The sequence below is a fragment of the Oncorhynchus gorbuscha genome, linkage group LG11 (assembly GCF_021184085.1).
Source record: "Oncorhynchus gorbuscha isolate QuinsamMale2020 ecotype Even-year linkage group LG11, OgorEven_v1.0, whole genome shotgun sequence".
Lineage (NCBI taxonomy): Eukaryota > Metazoa > Chordata > Actinopteri > Salmoniformes > Salmonidae > Oncorhynchus > Oncorhynchus gorbuscha.
The window spans coordinates 77441271-77462242 of record NC_060183.1 but is presented as its reverse complement, the minus strand read 5'-3'; the positions used below and the strand labels follow the sequence as shown (position 1 = coordinate 77462242).

General features: G+C 42.8%; 1 protein-coding gene across 2 annotated transcripts in view; it reads right to left on the bottom strand.

Annotated features, from left to right (window-relative positions):
* Positions 1-749: 749 nt before the first annotated feature.
* The window catches only part of tln1 (talin 1), a 155854-nt gene continuing 135631 nt past the window's right edge, over positions 750-20972 (bottom strand). For both annotated transcript variants that reach the window (XM_046290564.1, XM_046290565.1), the window contains 7 exons: positions 16351-16456; positions 11034-11158; positions 8953-9078; positions 8137-8199; positions 7631-7813; positions 2863-2988; positions 750-1878 (listed from right to left, as the gene is read on the bottom strand). In XM_046290564.1, the coding sequence (XP_046146520.1) occupies positions 1744-1878; positions 2863-2988; positions 7631-7813; positions 8137-8199; positions 8953-9078; positions 11034-11158; positions 16351-16456 (864 nt within the window). In that variant the 3' untranslated portion in view covers positions 750-1743. The remainder of the gene's footprint in view (positions 1879-2862; positions 2989-7630; positions 7814-8136; positions 8200-8952; positions 9079-11033; positions 11159-16350; positions 16457-20972) is intronic.

Here is a 20972-nt window from a genome sequence, read left to right as displayed (position 1 = left end):
GAAAACCAGCTTTATTGACCATAAATCTCTTTTACAATACTATTGAGATGGTGATCCCATAGCACTGTTAATACATGTATATAGTATCAAAATCAGAAAGGTCAACAAAACAATTAGAAAATGAAAAGAAAAAACACTCAAGTTAGGCTTTTCCTATATGTTTGTAATCAACACATAGGCAACTTAACAGTGGTTTTCTATCCAACTATTTTGATTAAGAGAAAATAGAAAACACATGTTTGTAAAAGAGTGGATTTATATGATGTGTTGTTAAGTTAAACAAATGGATAAGTGCACTTGAAGATGAGAAAACGTTAACAGTTAAATACAATTGGTTGTAAAATACATATAGCAGGCACTTTTTGACTCATTGATATGTTGAAAGAAGGTTAGGTTACAAGGAGGCCTCTGACAATGTGAAATAGGCTGGCAATTCAGGGTACATGATGGTCAATAACAACAACACTGGACACATGATCCTTTGCATACAATGGCCATCATAGGATTGTACTGCGACAAGAGAAATTACCCCAAAATACATATCTAAATTTGTTTCTAAAGATCTACTGGTTACAGTTGGCTATTAGATGCATATTACACAGTCAACATCTGATAAAAATTTTAACCACTCAATAGCACCCGAAGGAACAGCCATTCATGATTCAAAACAATGTCCTGAAGAAAGCAAAGTATGGCTTTATGAGCTTCATAATATCAGGTCCAAAAGTTCATATGATGACACAAACAAATACTCACATATACTTTATTAACATATAAATGTAATAGAAGATACCATTTATAACACATTTCATAGCATTTATTTCTCTTAAAAAGAAAAAAATATGTGTTTTCTCTCTATGAATTGTTTAATCGCAAAGTAAATCATTGCACCTCTGGTCCAAATTGCAACAAAATACAGGTACATTTCATTGGTTGAAATAAAAAGACAACACACATTCTTGTTAAACGATGTCTTCTTTGGGATCTGACCAAAGCCACAGTTGTTTATGGTAAACACCTAGCTGAGCTCTGTGTTGTACGGTGACCGACCGACCGTCTCTTACCATTCACCCTGGCCAGTTAAAATCATTGGTCAGTCAAGTGGGGTCTCAACATTTACTCGCTGTAAGCCCACCTTTTGTGACTGCATTTTTCTAATCCAAAAAAACAAACAGAAAACAGACACCGCCAAACAGATGGTTCTTGTGCTCACTAAAATAATAGCATGCGAGTGTAAAGGCAAATATCAGTTATTGGCAGGAGGATGTGAATTTAATCAAAACGGTGAAGCGGCAGTGAACATGACCTAAACGCTCATTTAAATCACAAACTATCAAGGACTACCTCAAAGACTTGGATGCATATATATATATTTTTTTATCATTATCCAAAAACAAAACCAGTGGCACTGTAACGCTCTTGAACGTGACAAATAAATCTAAGAAAAAAATACACTTAAAATAAACATCCTAATACAGCTTTCACCTTTTACCCCTTTAATTATCTCACCCTAATATTGCTCCTCTTCAAGCATAATACCTCTTTGTTTTCCTCTTTGCTCTAATATAGCCTGGGGATGTAGCCCCTGAACATCGGATTTGTCTTCGCTGTATATGCATATATGTGTGTGTGTGTGTGTGTGTGTGTGTGTGTGTGTGTGTGTGTGTGTGTGTGTGTGTGTGTGTGTGTGTGTGTGTGTGTGTGTGTGTGTGTGTGTGTGTGTGTGTGTGTGTACACGTTTCATCACTGCTCCTGCCCGTCCTCCCTGAGCTCGGAGGGCAGGAACTTGTACTGCTGCTGTCGGATGGTGGCCAGCTTCTTTCTGGCTTCGTCCAACTCCCTCTCCTTCCTCAGCATTTCCTCCTGGGCAGCAATGATCTAATAGACAGAACACGACTGGTTAACACCCTGATCTAACAACAGGCAGAACACAACTGGTTAACACCCTGATCTAACAACAGGCAGAACACGACTGGTTAACACCCTGATCTAACAGGCAGAACACGACTGGTTAACACCCTGATCTAACAGGCAGAACACGACTGGTTAACACCCTGGTCTAACAGGCAGAACACGACTGGTTAACACCCTGGTCTAACCGGCAGAACACGACTGGTTAACACCCTGGTCTAACCGGCAGAACACGACTGGTTAACACCCTGATCTAACCGGCAGAACACGACTGGTTAACACCCTGATCTAACAGACAGAACACGACTGGTTAACACCCTGGTCTAACAGGCAGAACACGACTGGTTAACACCCTGGTCTAACAGACAGAACACGACTGGTTAACACCCTGGTCTAACAGGCAGAACACAACTGGTTAACACCCTGATCTAACCGGCAGAACACGACTGGTTAACACCCTGATCTAACCGGCAGAACACGACTGGTTAACACCCTGATCTAACCGGCAGAACACGACTGGTTAACACCCTGATCTAACCGGCAGAACACGACTGGTTAACACCCTGATCTAACCGGCAGAACACGACTGGTTAACACCCTGATCTAACCGGCAGAACACGACTGGTTAACACCCTGATCTGACAGGCAGAACACGACTGGTTAACACACTGATCTAACAGGCAGAACACGACTGGTTAACACCCTGGTCTAACAGGAAGAACACACCGCCTCTCACACATAGATGAACAGAACAGGCACATGGAAACACAGGTACACACATCAACAGAAATACAAAACATGCCTCATATGTGATCTTTAAGAAAATAATTCTGAATGTGAATTTGGGTTTCATAGAATGACACGGTCTTCCTCTATTGCACTGAAATATTCCTTACATCGATGAGAAGTTTGTGTGAAAATTCAAGCAGGCTCTCATGGCCCTCTGCTTACCTGAGCAATGCCGCCCACCATCTTGCTCTTAACAACCACGGCCTGCTCGTCTTGGGCGTCAAAGGCTGCTTTCTGTGCCGCCTTCACCAGGCTATCGGAGGCCCTCTTAACAGCATTTCCGGCAGCCTGTGGAAGTTCAGAATGGACAGTAGGGACAAGGTGACAATCTCTAAGCGGAAACCCAAAGCATTGACACTTTAAGATGCTTACAGACACACACTTTTCTGTGATATTCAGCACATTGTGTACAGGCCTTTAAAGACGAGTGTAATCACATTTCAATACTGTAGCTCTGTAAGTAAAAAAAAACTAAATTCCAGACAGGATTTTAAAAGTGAATTGGGTTCCCAAAAGGGGTGTGGAACACTGGCGACTGACTGACACATAGCTTTCGGTTAAGACCATTATTCTCCACTCCTACTGTTCATAAACAGTGCCCCTGGAAAGGGAATGTCTGCCTCCGCCAGAGCTAGTGGCTCTCTCTTCACGCTTGGGGATTGCTTTAAAAGGCAATAAGGAGCTGTTCGCCGTAGTTCACTTGAAGCAAAACATACTTGTTACCGAGACTCACTTGGCAGCCCATTACAAACAAGGAGACGTGTTTTTTTTTTCTCTTCTCCTTTTGAGGCTTCGCTGAGAGAAAATAGGTACCGTGCTGGCACGGCTAGAGCTGCTTTCCTGTCCAATTCTCCCTCCCCTTATACTATCTCTATGGTCGGAATGTCACTGTTAGCTTAGCCCTGACATAAAACACAATGCTAGACAACCCCGTCGGATCCCCAACAGCTGCTAGTCAGTAAAAGACGCCAGGTTTGTTTTCCTGGTACTGACCAAAATAGGGTACAGGTGGGGGAGGTTGAATTGGATAAAACCAACTGTCAAACTTAAACTCCTTTCATACTATTGTGCAAATCTGAACCATCTTGTGCTGGCTTGGTTATTGTTCTTTCAGTCATTTTCAGCACCCTTCCAAGCAACTATGGAGGATTCGTCACCAGGCAGGGGCAGCACAGTTTGGTTTGGCTTGGCTCAGTAGTGGGAAGTGGGTTCATTGTTTTATTTTTTATGCCCAAGGCAAAATATCTTGTACAAACCCCAAGTGGTTTTGTTTCATACATTTGATATACACAGTTGTAAAAATAGATTGCCATCCTTTCCTGAGGTGTATTTCCATACCACTTTGATACGACAGCAGTCAACACTGCTGTCAGTGTTCCATTCTCTCATTTGTCGAGTATGTCAGGGATGTGCAGTATATGGCTTCATTTAGCAATTTGCCTCATGGCTATCACCACATCACAGCCATGACAAAACATGTCATAACATTATTGATTTTATACAAAGGGTTAACAGCATTAAAAACCCAGATTATTTCCAAACCATACATTTTTCAACAAAACGTGATACTACATTCACCAACATTGGTTGTCAAGTGTTATTGATATTAACTGCCGTGTAAAGCAAAACTACCCAAGCACTGGTCGATTGTTCTAGAACTTTGCATGTTGCTATGGCAAACAAAAATGGTTGCTATGGAGTCTATACCTCCCTTGCTAGCTAGCCAACTACACAGCTAACAATTCACTTCTAACTGGAGCTGTTAAGACTGGAAACTAGCTGCATTTTGTTTCTTTTTTTCGTGTTTATTAATTGTCGAGGCTTTTTACAGTGGAAATCAGATGTATAAATTGCATGGCTGGGCAGACGAGACAGTGGATCTGTAGTCGTAGCAGTGCGTTGCTAAGCAACGACGTAACCTATGGCACTTTTTTATGAATGTGGCCATGTGTATGTTGTCTAGTACATCATAGGCCGGATAGACTAACAATGGCAATTCCAATCCAACCATTGTATAATGACTATTTAACCCCCTCTGGTCTGATACCCCCTGTTGCCTTCACTTCATGTCAGGGCCAGTCAGAATACCCATACACCCTGCGGCCACTTACCTACCACACAAGCCTTACACATAGCACTACAATCGACTCTTAATCTTAACAGGTTTAATAACCAGGCAGCGTTGACTAACTACACAGCCTTTTGAAAGGGATTGGAAACAAACGTGGAGTCTTCAACTTCTCCAGTGTGGCAGTAATCAAAGGCCGTAGCTAGGGTTACGACATTTTCAAAGGTAATGTATGTTGTTTTGAGAGACACTGTATACACAACTATATGGGAATGACCCAGCAGCAGCTGCAAGCCCGGAACAGCAGGAGATAAGCCGCTGCTGATTGGGATGAGAGAATATGAGCCGGTTGGCTGGTTGGTGTGCATAGAGCTGGGGGGAGATCCTGTAACTACACAGGATCGACTATTTCCAGAGAGTGGACTGACTGTGGATGGCCCACGTCAGTAATGCTGGGACAGTTTTGATAGGCTGGACTTCTGATTTTCACACACAGTTCTGAAACAGAATACCCTCCATATATGGATTCTGGAAATTATGAGTTTCCATGACGACACACCTCTAAAAGATAGTTTGATAAACAGGAAGTTAAATTTATCTTCTGCTGTGTCACCAGAGAATACTGACAGATACGTTTCTACTGAGGTCTGAATGAGTTGGCTCCTCGCAGTACTTATCAAATGGAGAAAAAGATTGGGGCCTTAGGAGACAATAGACCAGGGGAACAGACACTTTTAGAAATACTGTAGCAATGGGATGTTAATAGATAGAGCCATTGATTTAGACTGTGACATGTCTCCCTCCCTCGGAAACCATTTCTCAGCTCCGGCCTCCTTCAAATGAGCCCCAACTGTGGTCTTTGACAACAAAAAAATGTTTCTAAGAAATAAAAACTGCAGAACCCCAGAAGGACTGGTCTAAGCTGATCTAAACATTTTTTTTGAAGAGGCAGTAGAGACAAAAGCCACAATTAAAATCAAATGGCAGGGATGTAGTTTAGGCAAGAAAAGGTACAGTGGGTATTGACAGGGTCTGTAGACAGTAAAGACTAATAGCATACAAAACGGAAATCACTGTGACCAAATCAGGAATTGCTTCACTGCGAGGGTTAAGGCTGTGCTAAAACCAACAAAGACACACGTCACCACCCTATGGGATACTCAGTCTCTATGACCCTATGGGATACTCAGTCTCTATGACCCTATGGGATACTCAGTCTTTATGACCCTATGGGATACTCAGTCTCTATGACCCTATGGGATACTCAGTCTCTATGACCCTATGGGATACTCAGTCTCTATGACACTATGGGATACTCAGTCTCTATGACCCTATGGGATACTCAGCCTTTATGACACTATGGGATACTCAGTCTCTATGACCCTATGGGATACTCAGTCTCTATGACCCTATGGGATACTCAGTCTCTATGACCCTATGGGATACTCAGTCTCTATGACCCTATGGGATACTCAGTCTCTATGACCCTATGGGATACTCAGTCTCTATGACCCTATGGGATACTCAGTCTCTATGACCCTATGGGATACTCAGTCTCTATGACCCTATGGGATACTCAGTCTCTATGACCCTATGGGATACTCAGTCTCTATGACCCTATGGGATACTCAGTCTCTATGACCCTATGGGATACTCAGTCTCTATGACCCTATGGGATACTCAGCCTTTATGACACTATGGGATACTCAGTCTCTATGACACTATGGGATACTCAGTCTCTATGACACTATGGGATACTCAGCCTTTATGACACTATGGGATACTCAGTCTCTATGACCCTATGGGATACTCAGTCTCTATGACCCTATGGGATACTCAGTCTCTATGACCCTATGGGATACTCAGTCTTTATGACACTATGGGATACTCAGTCTTTCTGACACTATGGGATACTCAGTCTTTATGACACTATGGGATACTCAGTCTTAATGACACTATGGGATACTCAGTCTTAATGACACTATGGGATACTCAGTCTTTATGACACTATGGGATACTCAGTCTTTATGACACTATGGGATACTCAGTCTTTATGACACTATGGGATACTCAGTCTTTATGACACTATGGGATACTCAGTCTTTGACACTATGGGATACTCAGTCTTAATGACACTATGGGATACTCAGTCTTTATGACACTATGGGATACTCAGTCTTTATGACACTATGGGATACTCAGTCTTTATGACACTATGGGATACTCAGTCTTTATGACACTATGGGATACTCAGTCTTTATGACACTATGGGATACTCAGTCTTTATGACACTATGGGATACTCAGTCTTTATGACACTATGGGATACTCAGTCTTTATGACACTATGGGATACTCAGTCTTTATGACACTATGGGATACTCAGCCTTTATGACACTATGGGATACTCAGCCTTTATGACACTATGGGATACTCAGCCTTTATGACACTATGGGATACTCAGCCTTTATGACACTATGGGATACTCAGCCTTTATGACACTATGGGATACTCAGTCTTTATGACACTATGGGATACTCAGTCTTTATGACACTATGGGATACTCAGTCTTTATGACACTATGGGATACTCAGTCTTTATGACACTATGGGATACTCAGTCTTTATGACACTATGGGATACTCAGTCTTTATGACCCTATGGGATACTCAGTCTTTATGACCCTATGGGATACTCAGTCTTTATGACAGAGTGACAGAGTCATAGCAAGTTTACCACTGTGTCACCAATGAACCCCCCCCCCATCACATTAGTTTTTATGTACAGACTGAGCAGACAGAGCAGCTGCCGGGTGTGGGTGGAGGACACAATAGGAGAAGTTCTATAAGTACATAGCACTCTGACCTGTAGCCTCTTCATGGTCTGGGAGTCCTGGTCAGCCTTGACCTTGCAGGCCACCAGGAGCTGGGCAGTGGAGGCAGACACCTGCTTGGCCGAGCTGACGAGCTTCTCCTCGCTGGCGTGGCCCTGCACCGCCGAGTTGGCCGCCTCGCACAGGTTGCTGGTCGCTGCAGCAACCATTCGGGCCTAGTGGAACAGAGAGTTGGAGAAGAGGGTTGTGAATGTATTCTGTTTGTCATCAAACAAGTTATATTCCTTAGTGATGGTGCTACTTTAGGTAGATTTTGATAATCTACTGGTTAAGGAATATTCAAATACCTCATCTACTGGTTAAGGAATACTCAAATACCTCATCTACTGGTTAAGGAATACTCAAATACCTAATCTACTGGTTACGGAATATTCAATTACCTCATCTACTGGTTAAGGAATATTCAAATACCTCACCTACTGGTTAAGGAATATTCAAATACCTCATCTACTGGTTAAGGAATTACAGTGACACTTACGGCTGAAATGAGACCTTGAGACCACTGTCCATCATCCACTGCATTGGCTGGGCAGGCACCGACCTGAGAGAGCACAGCAAAAGAGAGAGGGAGAGTTAGTCTGGGCACACGGGCCCGGAGAGAGTGTAAATCAGGACCGGGGAAAGTGTAAATCAGGACCGGGGAGAGTGTAAATCAGGCCCGGGGTGAGTGTAAATCAGGCCCGGAGAGAGTGTAAATCAGGCCCGGAGAGAGTGTAAATCAGGCCCGGAGAGAGTGTAAATCAGGCCCGGAGAGAGTGTAAATCAGGCCCGGAGAGAGTGTAAATCAGGCCCGGAGAGAGTGTAAATCAGGCCCGGAGAGAGTGTAAATCAGGCCCGGAGAGAGTGTAAATCAGGCCCGGAGAGAGTGTAAATCCGGCCCGGAGAGAGTGTAAATCCGGCCCGGAGAGAGTGTAAATCCGGCCCGGAGAGAGTGTAAATCCGGCCCGGAGAGAGTGTAAATCCGGCCCGGAGAGAGTGTAAATCCGGCCCGGAGAGAGTGTAAATCAGGCCCGGAGAGAGTGTAAATCAGGCCCGGAGAGAGTGTAAATCAGGCCCGGAGAGAGTGTAAATCAGGCCCGGAGAGAGTGTAAATCAGGCCCGGAGAGAGTGTAAATCAGGCCTGGGCCACTCAGACGGTGTTGAATGACTACAGCATGAGTTAAGTTAGACGTTATTTCCCAGCAGACACAGCTGGGCAAAACTGGTTGAAAAGACGTCAAAATTACATTATTTCAATCAGTGAATTGCCCCCTGGGTAGGCCCCATACCGTACTGATAACTCTGGTGCGCTTACCTTCCCTTGGGCCACCAGTTCCCTCTGGGCGGCTGAGGCAGCTTTGACCAGAGCACTGGTGGCGGCTGCGATCGATTTGGCCGCCTCCAGAATCTGCTCCTCGAAGTTCAGGCTCTCGTCCGCTTCCTGTTAATAAAACACAGAGAATGTTGGAGTCACGAAACACGTTAAACACGCCATAACCTACTTTATGACGCGACAAGTTGAGGACGCGTTTACAATACACATCCTGAGTGGTGTTAATAGGCCTGTTCTACTCTACACCACTATGATGAGTACAGAGGGTGTCAACTACAGTATGTAACTCAAGCCCTCAACTCAAACATGAACATCTAAATGGATATCTAGTAGAGGTCGACTGATTTATCGGAATGGCCGTTTAACTGGGGCCGATTTCAAGTTTTCATAACAATCGGAAATCGGTATTTTTGGACATCGATTTTTAAAAATGTGTATTATTATAATAGATTTTTTTACACCTTTATTTAATCTTTATTTAACTTGGCAAGTCAGTTAAGAACACATTCTTACGTTTCAATGACGGCCTAGGAACGGTGGGTTAACTGCCTTGTTCAGGGGCAGAACAACATATTTTTACCTTGTCAACTCGGGGATTCAATCTTGCAACCTTACAGTTAACTAGTCCAATGCTCTAACCACCTGCCTCTCATTGCACTCCACGAGGAGCCTGCCTGTTACGCAAATGCAGTAAGCCAAGGTAAGTTGCTAGCTAGCATTAAACTTATAAAAAACAATCAAACTTATTATAATCACTAGTTAAACTAGTAATATCAACCACCATGTGTAGTTATCTAGCATGTCCTGCGTTGCATATAATTGATGCAGTGCGTATTCTCAAAAAAGGACTGTCCTTATTCCAATGTGTACCTAACCATAAACATCAATGCCTTTCTTAAAATCAATACACATAAGTATATATTTCTAAACCTGCATATTTAGCTACAAGAAATCCAGGTTAGCAGGAAATATTAACCAGGTGAAATTGTGTGACTTCTCTTGCGTTCATTGCACGCAGAGTCCGTGTATATGCAACAGTTTGGGCAGCCTAATTTGCCAGAATTTTACATAATTATGACATAACATTGAAGGTTGTGCAATGTAACAGCAATATTTAGAATTATTGAAGCCACCCGTTAGATAAAATACGGAACGGTTCCGTATTTCACTGAAAGAATAAACGTCTTGTTTTCGAGATGATAGTTTCTGGATTCGGCCATATTAATGACCTAAGGCTCGTATTTCTGTGTGTTATCATGTTATAACTAAGTCTATGATTTGATAGAGCAGTCTGACTGAGCGGTGGTAGGCACCAGCAGGCTTGTAAGCATTGATTCAAACAGCACTTTCATTTGCATTTGCCAGCAGCTGTTTATGACTTCAAGCCTATCAACTCCTGAGATGAGGCTGGTGTAACGAATGTGAAATGGCTAGCTAGTTAGCGGGGTGCGCGCTAATAGCGTTTCAAATGTCACTCGCTCTGAGCCTTGGAGTGGATGTTTCCCTTGCTCTGCATGGGTAACGCTGCTTCGAGGGTGGCTGTTGTCATTGTGTTCCTGGTTCAAGCCCAGGGAGGAGCGAGGAGAGGGACGGAAGCTATACTGTTACACTGGCAATACTAAAGTGCCTATAAGAACATCCAATAGTCAAAGGTTAATGAAATACAAATGGTATAGAGCGAAATAGTCCTATAATTCCTATAATAACTACAACCTAAAACTTCTTACCTGGAAATATAGAAGACTCATGTTAAAAGGAACCACCAGCTTTCATATATTCTCATGTTCTGAGCAAGGAACTTAAATGTTAGCTTTCTAACATGGCATATATTGCACTTTTACTTTCTTATCCAACACTTTGTTTTTGCATTATTTTAACCAAATTGAACATGTTTCATTATTTATTTTAGGTTAAATTGATTTAATTGATGTATTATATTTAGTTAACATGGTCTCTGATCCATAGCTGGAGGGTTAGTGTGTGACTTTGTCCCTCGCAGAGAGGCTTAGCTGGCTGGGCGAGGCATGGGGACCTCCTGACGCGGGCAGAAAAAGCCTCCTCACCTTGGGTTTGGTGCGGGGCCTCAGCAGCTCCAGTTTCCTGGCGGCTGCTTCAATGGCAGCAGCAGCTCCCAGAAGCTCGTTCTCAGCGATGACCGTGGGGTCCTCCGGGTCCACCCATTCCGTTCCTGTTGACACACACAAACGTCATGTTAGTGCTAAACAACAGTACTCTTATTTATGGTCACTATGAGGCATTACTGAATGCTCCTGTACAGTACATCACATGGTTATCTTCATAACAGTTTTTGTCACACAGAACAATATGCCCCAAAGTTGTACTCTCAAAATGGAATGGTAATAAACATTCATTTTGCAGGTATATACAGTGTGTTAGTAGCCCATTGGTCCAGTGCATCACATTCAACATCACATGGTTACCATATACACACTGTTATAGTTCTCTTCCAAAAGGAATATATTTTTCCACCAGTGAAAAAAGTGAATATTTAAGTTATCTTTTTTAGATAAAACTAATAAATCTATTCACGCCACCAAATAACTGATTAAAACACACTGTTTTGCAATGAAGGTCTACAGTAGCCTCAACAGCACTCTGTAGGGTAGCACCATGGTGTAGCCGGAGGACAGCTATTTTCCATCCTCCTCTGGGTAGATTTACTTCAATACAAATCCTAGGAGGCCCATTGTTCTCACCCCTTCCATAGACTTACACAGTAATATTGACAACTTCCGGAGGACATCCTCCAACCTATCAGAGCTCTTGCAGTATGAACTGATATGTTGTCCACCCAATCAATGGATAAGAGTATTAATCTAGTACTGAAAGAATAAGCTACAGCTAGCTAGCACTGCAGTGCATAAAATGTGGTGAGTGGTTGACTCAAAGAAAAAGACAATAGTTGAACAGTTTTGAACAAATTAGCTATATATATATATATATAAATATATATATTTGAATGTATTTTTTTTTCACCTTCACTTAGCTACTGCAGCTAGCTAATTTAGCCTACTCAAATACTTGGTTCAAACAGAAAATAATTATAGTTATGTTATCTAGCTGGCTAAGGCTAAGTGATGATGCGGTTTATATGTGGCAGATGCAAAAGTGAACTGTTTGTGCGGGTGATCAGGGGTGTATTTAATCCGCAGATTCGGTTGAAAAACGTTTCATAAACTAAAGCAAATGGAACGAAATCGGGCTAAACCTACCTGAGTTTGCACTAATGATTACACCCTAGATCAGCTTAGATGCAGGCAAGAGTGTGCAAGGCGGTATTGAATGTGTCACTGTCTGTCACCTTGATTACTCAAACTTGTCTCTTGACCTGTGCACCTATGTTATAAACTTTCATTCGTAGCCTAGGTTGTAGCAACCTCATGATGGGTATAGTGAAAATTTGAGTTTCGTGTAGTAGCCTAAACCTATTGAAGTTACATTGAGCTGGGTGAATGGAATATGAATGAGAGTCATCCAATATGCTTTAACACAAATAAGGACATGGTCATAAATCTCACAGATTTTAAACAGCACTGACCGCCTCTGCTTTCCACATCCTCTGTCCTACTCATGCCTTTAGATTGGTAATGTATTCATACTGCCGATATGATGGACAGCCTTTCAGTGGGCTGTTACCACGTACTGCTCACCACATCAATCTCTACGTCTTTTACCAGAGAGCAGATATAGACGTTCCTGTCTCATCGTCTGTTAAATCAAGACGTGGCATTATCACCAAGCCAGTGGCGAGGATTCCCTTTCAGGCTAAAGCATCTCTATCGGGGACTGCAGAAGATTGCTCTTTGGGGGGGCTCTAGTATTTCCCCTCTAAATCGGTGGGCAATGTGCTCATGGTGCTGGCTTGAGGACGACGCGCTGCTTGTTCTTGACACCTCCAGGATGGGGACTGGAGACGGCCGTGTGAAAGAGAAGGGCCTGTCGGGCAGCAGCTGGGGGGGGGGTGCTGTAAATTGAGTCTCAATGTTATGCGGGGCCCCCCTCTCTCTGGCGGGCTGAGTCTCATTCCAGAGATGTGCTACCCTTCCTTTCTTTCTGCCCTCGTTCGATATGCTTAACAAATCTGACATGACTAGGTATAGGTGTAAGCAATATCTCCGCCGGGTTTCAGTCATGCTGCTAACACCTATCCTGCCCTATTAGATCTGTGACGCAATAGCAAGCTAGGCCGGAGGGGGAGGGGACATCTTTCAGAAATAAACTACAACCATGGGAAGCTGCCATGCTTCCTCCTAAATAAACTACAGCCATGGAATGCTGCCATACTGCCTACTAAATCAACTACAGCCATGGAAAGCTGCCATACTGCCTACTAAATCAACTACAGCCATGGAAAGCTGCCATACTGCCTACTAAATCAACTACAGCCATGGAAAGCTTCCACGCTTCCTCCTAAATAAACTACAGCCATGGAAAGCTGCCATACTGCCTACTAAATCAACTACAGCCATGGAAAGCTGCCATACTGCCTACTAAATCAACTACAGCCATGGAAAGCTGCCATACTGCCTACTAAATCAACTAGAGCCATGGAAAGCTGCCACGGGAAGCTGCCACGCTTCCTCCTAAATAAACTACAGCCATGGAAAGCTGCCATACTGCCTACTAAATCAACTACAGCCATGAAAAGCTGCCATACTGCCTACTAAATCAACTACAGCCATGGAAAGCTGCCATACTGCCTACTAAATCAACTACAGCCATGGAAAGCTTCCACGCTTCCTCCTAAATAAACTACAGCCATGGAAAGCTGCCATACTGCCTACTAAATCAACTACAGCCATGGAAAGCTGCCATACTGCCTACTAAATCAACTACAGCCATGGAAAGCTGCCATACTGCCTACTAAATCAACTAGAGCCATGGAAAGCTGCCACGGGAAGCTGCCACGCTTCCTCCTAAATAAACTACAGCCATGGAAAGCTGCCATACTGCCTACTAAATCAACTACAGCCATGAAAAGCTGCCATACTGCCTACTAAATCAACTACAGCCATGGAAAGCTGCCATACTGCCTACTAAATCAACTACAGCCATGGAAAGCTGCCACGGGAAGCTGCCACGCTTCCTCCTAAATAAACTACAGCCATGGAAAGCTGCCATACTGCCTACTAAATCAACTACAGCCATGGAAAGCTGCCATACTGCTTACTAAATCAACTACAGCCATGGAAAGCTGCCCACGGGAAGCTGCCACGCTTCCTCCTAAATAAACTACAGCCATGGAAAGCTGCCATACTGCCTACTAAATCAACTACAGCCATGGAAAGCTGCCATACTGCCTACTAAATCAACTACAGCCATGGAAAGCTGCCATACTGCCTACTAAATCAACTACAGCCATGGAAAGCTGCCACGGGAAACTGCCACGCTTCCTCCTAAATAAACTACAGCCATGGAAAGCTGCCATACTGCCTACTAAATCAACTACAGCCATGGAAAGCTGCCATACTGCCTACTAAATCAACTACAGCCATGGAAAGCTGCCACGGGAAGCTGCCACGCTTCCTCCTAAATAAACTACAGCCATGGAAAGCTGCCATACTGCCTACTAAATCAACTACAGCCATGGAAAGCTGCCACGGGAAGCTGCCACGCTTCCTCCTAAATAAACTACAGCCATGGAAAGCTGCCATACTGCCTACTACATCAACTACAGCCATGGAAAGCTGCCATACTGCCTACTAAATCAACTACAGCCATGGAAAGCTGCCATACTGCCTACTAAATCAACTAGAGCCATGGAAAGCTGCCACGGGAAGCTGCCACGCTTCCTCCTAAATAAACTACAGCCATGGAAAGCTGCCATACTGCCTACTAAATCAACTACAGCCATGAAAAGCTGCCATACTGCCTACTAAATCAACTACAGCCATGGAAAGCTGCCATACTGCCTACTAAATCAACTACAGCCATGGAAAGCTGCCCACGGGAAGCTGCCACGCTTCCTCCTAAATAAACTACAGCCATGGAAAGCTGCCATACTGCCTACTAAATCAACTACAGCCATGGAAAGCTGCCATACTGCCTACTAAATCAACTACAGCCATGGAAAGCTGCCATACTGCCTACTAAATCAACTACAGCCATGGAAAGCTGCCACGGGAAGCTGCCACGCTTCCTCCTAAATAAACTACAGCCATGGAAAGCTGCCATACTGCCTACTAAATCAACTACAGCCATGGAAAGCTGCCATACTGCCTACTAAATCAACTACAGCCATGGAAAGCTGCCACGGGAAGCTGCCACGCTTCCTCCTAAATAAACTACAGCCATGGAAAGCTGCCATACTGCCTACTAAATCAACTACAGCCATGGAAAGCTGCCACGAGAAGCTGCCACGCTTCCTCCTAAATAAACTACAGCCATGGAAAGCTGCCATACTGCCTACTAAATCATCTACAGCCATGGAAAGCTGCCACGGGAAGCTGCCACGCTTCCTCCTAAATAAACTACAGCCATGGAAAGCTGCCATGCTGCCTTTTGGATAAATGCTTCCCAGCCAAAACAGTTCAGAAGAGTTCATGTATATATTATGACAACATTTTGTGATGTATTTGTTGGTTTTGGTCATCGGTAAGGGTTTTTCAGCTGTTCAGGCGGACAACATAGTTTCTAGAGGAAAGCCGAAGTTCGGAGCCGAAAGTCTACACCCCTTCGTCGGTGATTGAGTTGGTTTCGCCTGTAGCATTAGTTCTGTGGCACTCACAGACAATATCTTTGCAGTTTTGGAAACGTCAGAGTGTTTTCTTTCCAAAGCTGTCAATTATATGCATAGTCGAGCATCTTTTCGTGACAAAATATTTTGTTTAAAAGGGGGAAGGTTTTTTTATCCATAAATTAAAAGAGTGCCCCCTATATCCAAGAAGTTAACAGTAGAGATTCTTCAATAATGTCTATGCCCCTTCGTCGGTGATTGGTTAACAGTAGAGATTCTTCAATAAAGTCTACACCCCTTCGTCGGTGATTGGTTAACAGTAGAGATTCTTCAATAAAGTCTCTCGTCACTCAACGGGAGACTAATCGTTTTCATGCACATTTTTTAAATTGAGAAATACTGCACCAAACAACTTAGTTAGATGTAGTTTGCTGAAAATATATGACAGATTTCTTGAGTTATCTTAGATTAATTCAGACTATTTTGAGGAAGTGAATACTCGCTATGGCTATGCCGCTTCTTTCTTGTTTTTCAAGCAAATGTATTTGAAGGGAGTTCATTTCGGCTAGCTGAATTCAGCTAGGCGCCAGCCAAACGGAAGCCTGCTGGCTCCTTAAGGAGGGGAGAGGTGGAAGAGTGACACGTGGGGAATGTAGTTCTGTAATAATAAGAGGTCAAGGTACCCTTCATGGCCTCTGCGGCCTGGATGAGCTCGGTGACGGAGCCTGCCACGCGCTTGGAGTAGTTAGCCAACTGCTGCTTGAGCTCGTGGCTAGGCTTCTGGATGATCTGTGGGAAGGGGACAAAGGAGAAACAACAACAGTTAGTTAGTCTCTCTCTCTCTCTCTCTCTCTCTCGCTCTCTCTACTAGGGTCTTTGTAAAACTAACACTGCAGCCAAAGACGGGATTTTTCGCAATTAATCTTTCCTCGAATCCTCTCTCCTCAAAAGACATTGGACCTTCTCCTCTAATACAGTTGAGGAGGAGATGGGAGGAATCCTAGAAAGACTACTTGAGAGAGTAAGCCACAGCCCCCATTGATGCCTTCAAGAAATCTCAATTCAATCTGTGCTTCTGGATGTCACCTGCTATACCTACTAACACAATGGAGTCTTCCATTTGGGACCATGAAAATGTAACACTGCTGGGTCTTCCATTTGGGACCATGAAAATGTAACACTGCTGGGTCTTCCATTTGGGACCATGAAAATGTAACACTGCTGGGTCTTCCATTTAGGACCATGAGACTGTAACACTGCTGGGTCTTCCATTTAGGACCATGAGACTGTAACACTGCTGGGTCTTCCATTTAGGACCATGAGACTATTTCGAACTCACAGTTAAAGGTCCTTAAAAAGAATTGGGTGACAAATTTAAGATACAGATATCAGGCTATTTAAATTATGCAATAAATAAAGGTGCTACAAAGACACCTTGTTAACAAACATAAACCATTCAGCCTCCACATGCCAAAGCACATTAGCAGTTTAGTCCAATTGGATGTGGACATGGGTGATCATGTGGGAAGAGCTTGCTAGTTGGTAGTGGCAGGGTGGTAGTGGGAGAGGGTGGGTTATCCCAGAGCCATAGGGAGTGTCTGAATATGTTACCAGACATCAAATCTTTTCTTACCCCTGTACTGGTTTCTGCAATTCCTCTCAAAGCTCATTGGATGAGAGGATCCAAAGTACCTCCCTCGGTCCTCCTGCAATGAGCTTTGACAGCTAGTAATGTTTTCAGACTCAGCCATAGATACAGAGTTCAGCTAACTAGTTCAGAGTTCAGCCATTACAATGCATTCTCACCAGAAAGGACCAGCTGTGGAACATTTGGTGCCAACATGGTATGGTCTATAGACATCTAGCCTCAAACAGTCAAACTCAGTATAAATATACAGTACATGGCTCCAACCAGCCCCAGGCAGTGCCCCACTCATTATGTGTGTGTGTGTCAGTGTCCTCAGAGTGTCCTCCAGTGAGATGGACCTGGCCAGTTGGGCCTGGCAGATGACAGGTGCAGGGCATTAACAGTGCTCTGTGCCTGTGGGAGGCACGTTGCGCTCCAGTTCATTCAGATGCGCTACTAGGAAAAGACAAGAGGAGCAGCATGGCTGCACAGGAATGGGTGGCATGGCCGCTAGCCACACGCAAATACATACTGTACGTAGGTCTACACAGGGATGTAACACACACAGGAAAGTCACATTTACACACGGGAGTAACACACACACACACGTAATGAGTTGACCTGAGCCCCAAGGTCATGGAGAACTAGAATAAGGAACTTACACTTTTGAAACAATACAGGGCATGGGAAAGTAATGAGTTGTGTGTATTGTGCAAAGAATTGCAACACACTCGGGCACAAACACATTATGTACATATACCTTGTACACACATTATGACAAGCGCAAATCTCCATGCAGCGAGATAACATTAGTTGCATATGTGTTGTTAAGAACAATCTCTGTATTTCTCGATGCATTGATGTGTCAACTTGCTAAAAATCTAACATTATTTATAGTATTAGGATACTACCGCTTCTAGAATTAGGATACTACCATATTAGGATACTACCGCTTCTAGAATTAGGATACTACCGCTTCTAGAAATGGGATACTACCATATTAGGATACTACCGCTTCTAGAATTAAGATACTACCACTTCTAGAATTAGGATACTACCATATCAGGATACTACCGCTTCGATTATTAGGATACTACCGCTTCTCGAATTAGGATACTACCGCTTCTCGTATTAGGATACTACCGCTTCTCGTATTAGGATACTACCGCTTCTCGTATTAGGATACTACAGCTTCTCGTATTAGGATACTACAGCTTCTCGTATTAGGATACTACAGCTTCTCGTATTAGGATACTACAGCTTCTAGAATTAGGATACTACCGCTTCTAGAATTAGGATACTACCGCTTCTAGAATTAGGATACTACCGCTTCTAGAATTAGGATACTACCGCTTCTAGAATTAGGATACTACCGCTTCTAGAATTAGGATACTACTGCTTCTAGAATTAGGATACTACCGCTTCTAGAATTAGGATACTACCATATTAGGATACTACCATATTAGGATACTACCATATTAGGATACTTCCATATTAGGATACTTCCATATTAGGATACTTCCATATTAGGATACTTCCATATTAGGATACTTCCATATTAGGATACTACCGCTTCTAGAATTAGGATACTACCATATTAGGATACTACCATATTAGGATACTACCGCTTCTAGTATTGGGATACTACCGCTTCTAGTATTGGGATACTACCATATTAGGATACTACCGCTTCTAGAATTAGGATACTACCGCTTCTCGTATTAGGATACTACCGCTTCTCGTATTAGGATACTACCGCTTCTAGAATTAGGATACTACCGCTTCTAGAATTAGGATACTACCGCTTCTAGAATTAGGATACTACCGCTTCTAGAATTAGGATACTACCGCTTCTAGAATTAGGATACTACCGCTTCTAGAATTAGGATACTACCATATTAAGATACTACCGCTTCTAGAATTAGGATACTACCATATTAGGATACTACCATATTAGGATACTACCATATTAGGATACTACCGCTTCTAGAATTAGGATACTACCATATTAGGATACTACCGCTTCTAGAATTAGGATACTACCGCTTCTAGAATTAGGATACTACTGCTTCTAGAATTAGGATACTACCGCTTCTAGAATTAGGATACTACCATATTAGGATACTACCATATTAGGATACTACCATATTAGGATACTTCCATATTAGGATACTTCCATATTAGGATACTTCCATATTAGGATACTTCCATATTAGGATACTACCGCTTCTAGAATTAGGATACTACCATATTAGGATACTACCATATTAGGATACTACCGCTTCTAGTATTGGGATACTACCGCTTCTAGTATTGGGATACTACCATATTAGGATACTACCGCTTCTAGAATTAGGATACTACCGCTTCTCGTATTAGGATACTACCGCTTCTCGTATTAGGATACTACCGCTTCTAGAATTAGGATACTACCGCTTCTCGTATTAGGATACTACCGCTTCTAGAATTAGGATACTACCGCTTCTAGAATTAGGATACTACCGCTTCTAGAATTAGGATACTACCGCTTCTAGAATTAGGATACTACCGCTTCTAGAATTAGGATACTACCGCTTCTAGAATTAGGATACTACCATATTAAGATACTACCGCTTCTAGAATTAGGATACTACCATATTAGGATACTACCATATTAGGATACTACCATATTAGGATACTACCGCTTCTAGAATTAGGATACTACCATATTAGGATACTACCGCTTCTAGAATTAGGATACTACCGCTTCTAGAATTAGGATACTACCATATTAAGATACTACCGCTTCTAGAATTAGGATACTACCATATTAGGATACTACCATATTAGGATACTACCGCTTCTAGAATTAGGATACTACCATATTAGGATACTACCGCTTCTAGTATTGGGATACTACCGCTTCTAGTATTGGGATACTTCCATATTAGGATACTACCGCTTCTAGTATTGGGATACTACCATATTAGGATACTACCATATTAGGATACCTCCGCTTCTAGCATTGGAATACTACCATATTAGGATACTACCACTTCTAGTATTGGGATATTACCGCTTCTAGAATTAGGATACTACCATATTAGGATACTACCACTTCTAGTATTGGGATCCTACCGCTTCAAGAATTGGGATATTACCGCTTCTAGTATTGGGATACTACCGCTTCTAGTGTTAGGATACTACCATATTAGGATACTACCACTTCTAGTATTAGAATACTACCACTTCTAATATTAGAATACTCCCGCTTCTAGTAGCTGTCATATTATATTACATTTTGTGTGAAATTATCTTGTGGATAAAGTTCGTAACGACACAATTTTATGTTTACAACTTTTAAAGACCCACATCACTATACCGAAAGTGTTTCCGTTTGAAAGAATACATATGTGTTTTTTGAGCTTCCATACTACACAATGAGGATGAGGAAGTGAATCTCAAGTGAAACAAGTGAACAAGTGAAACGAAAACATTTTATTTGGTTGTAAAAATAAAAAAAAAGAAGCTAACTTTTTCTTTAAAACCAGCTTGAGAGCCAGGTAAGTGTAGATCTGAGGTAATATAATTGTATTAACAATTTTAGAGCCAGATAAGGAGAGATGTGTGGATCTGATCTAGGATTTGCTGAGGACAGTGTTTTCAGGGCGGTGAAAGTATGTCCCCAGAACTGGGTCA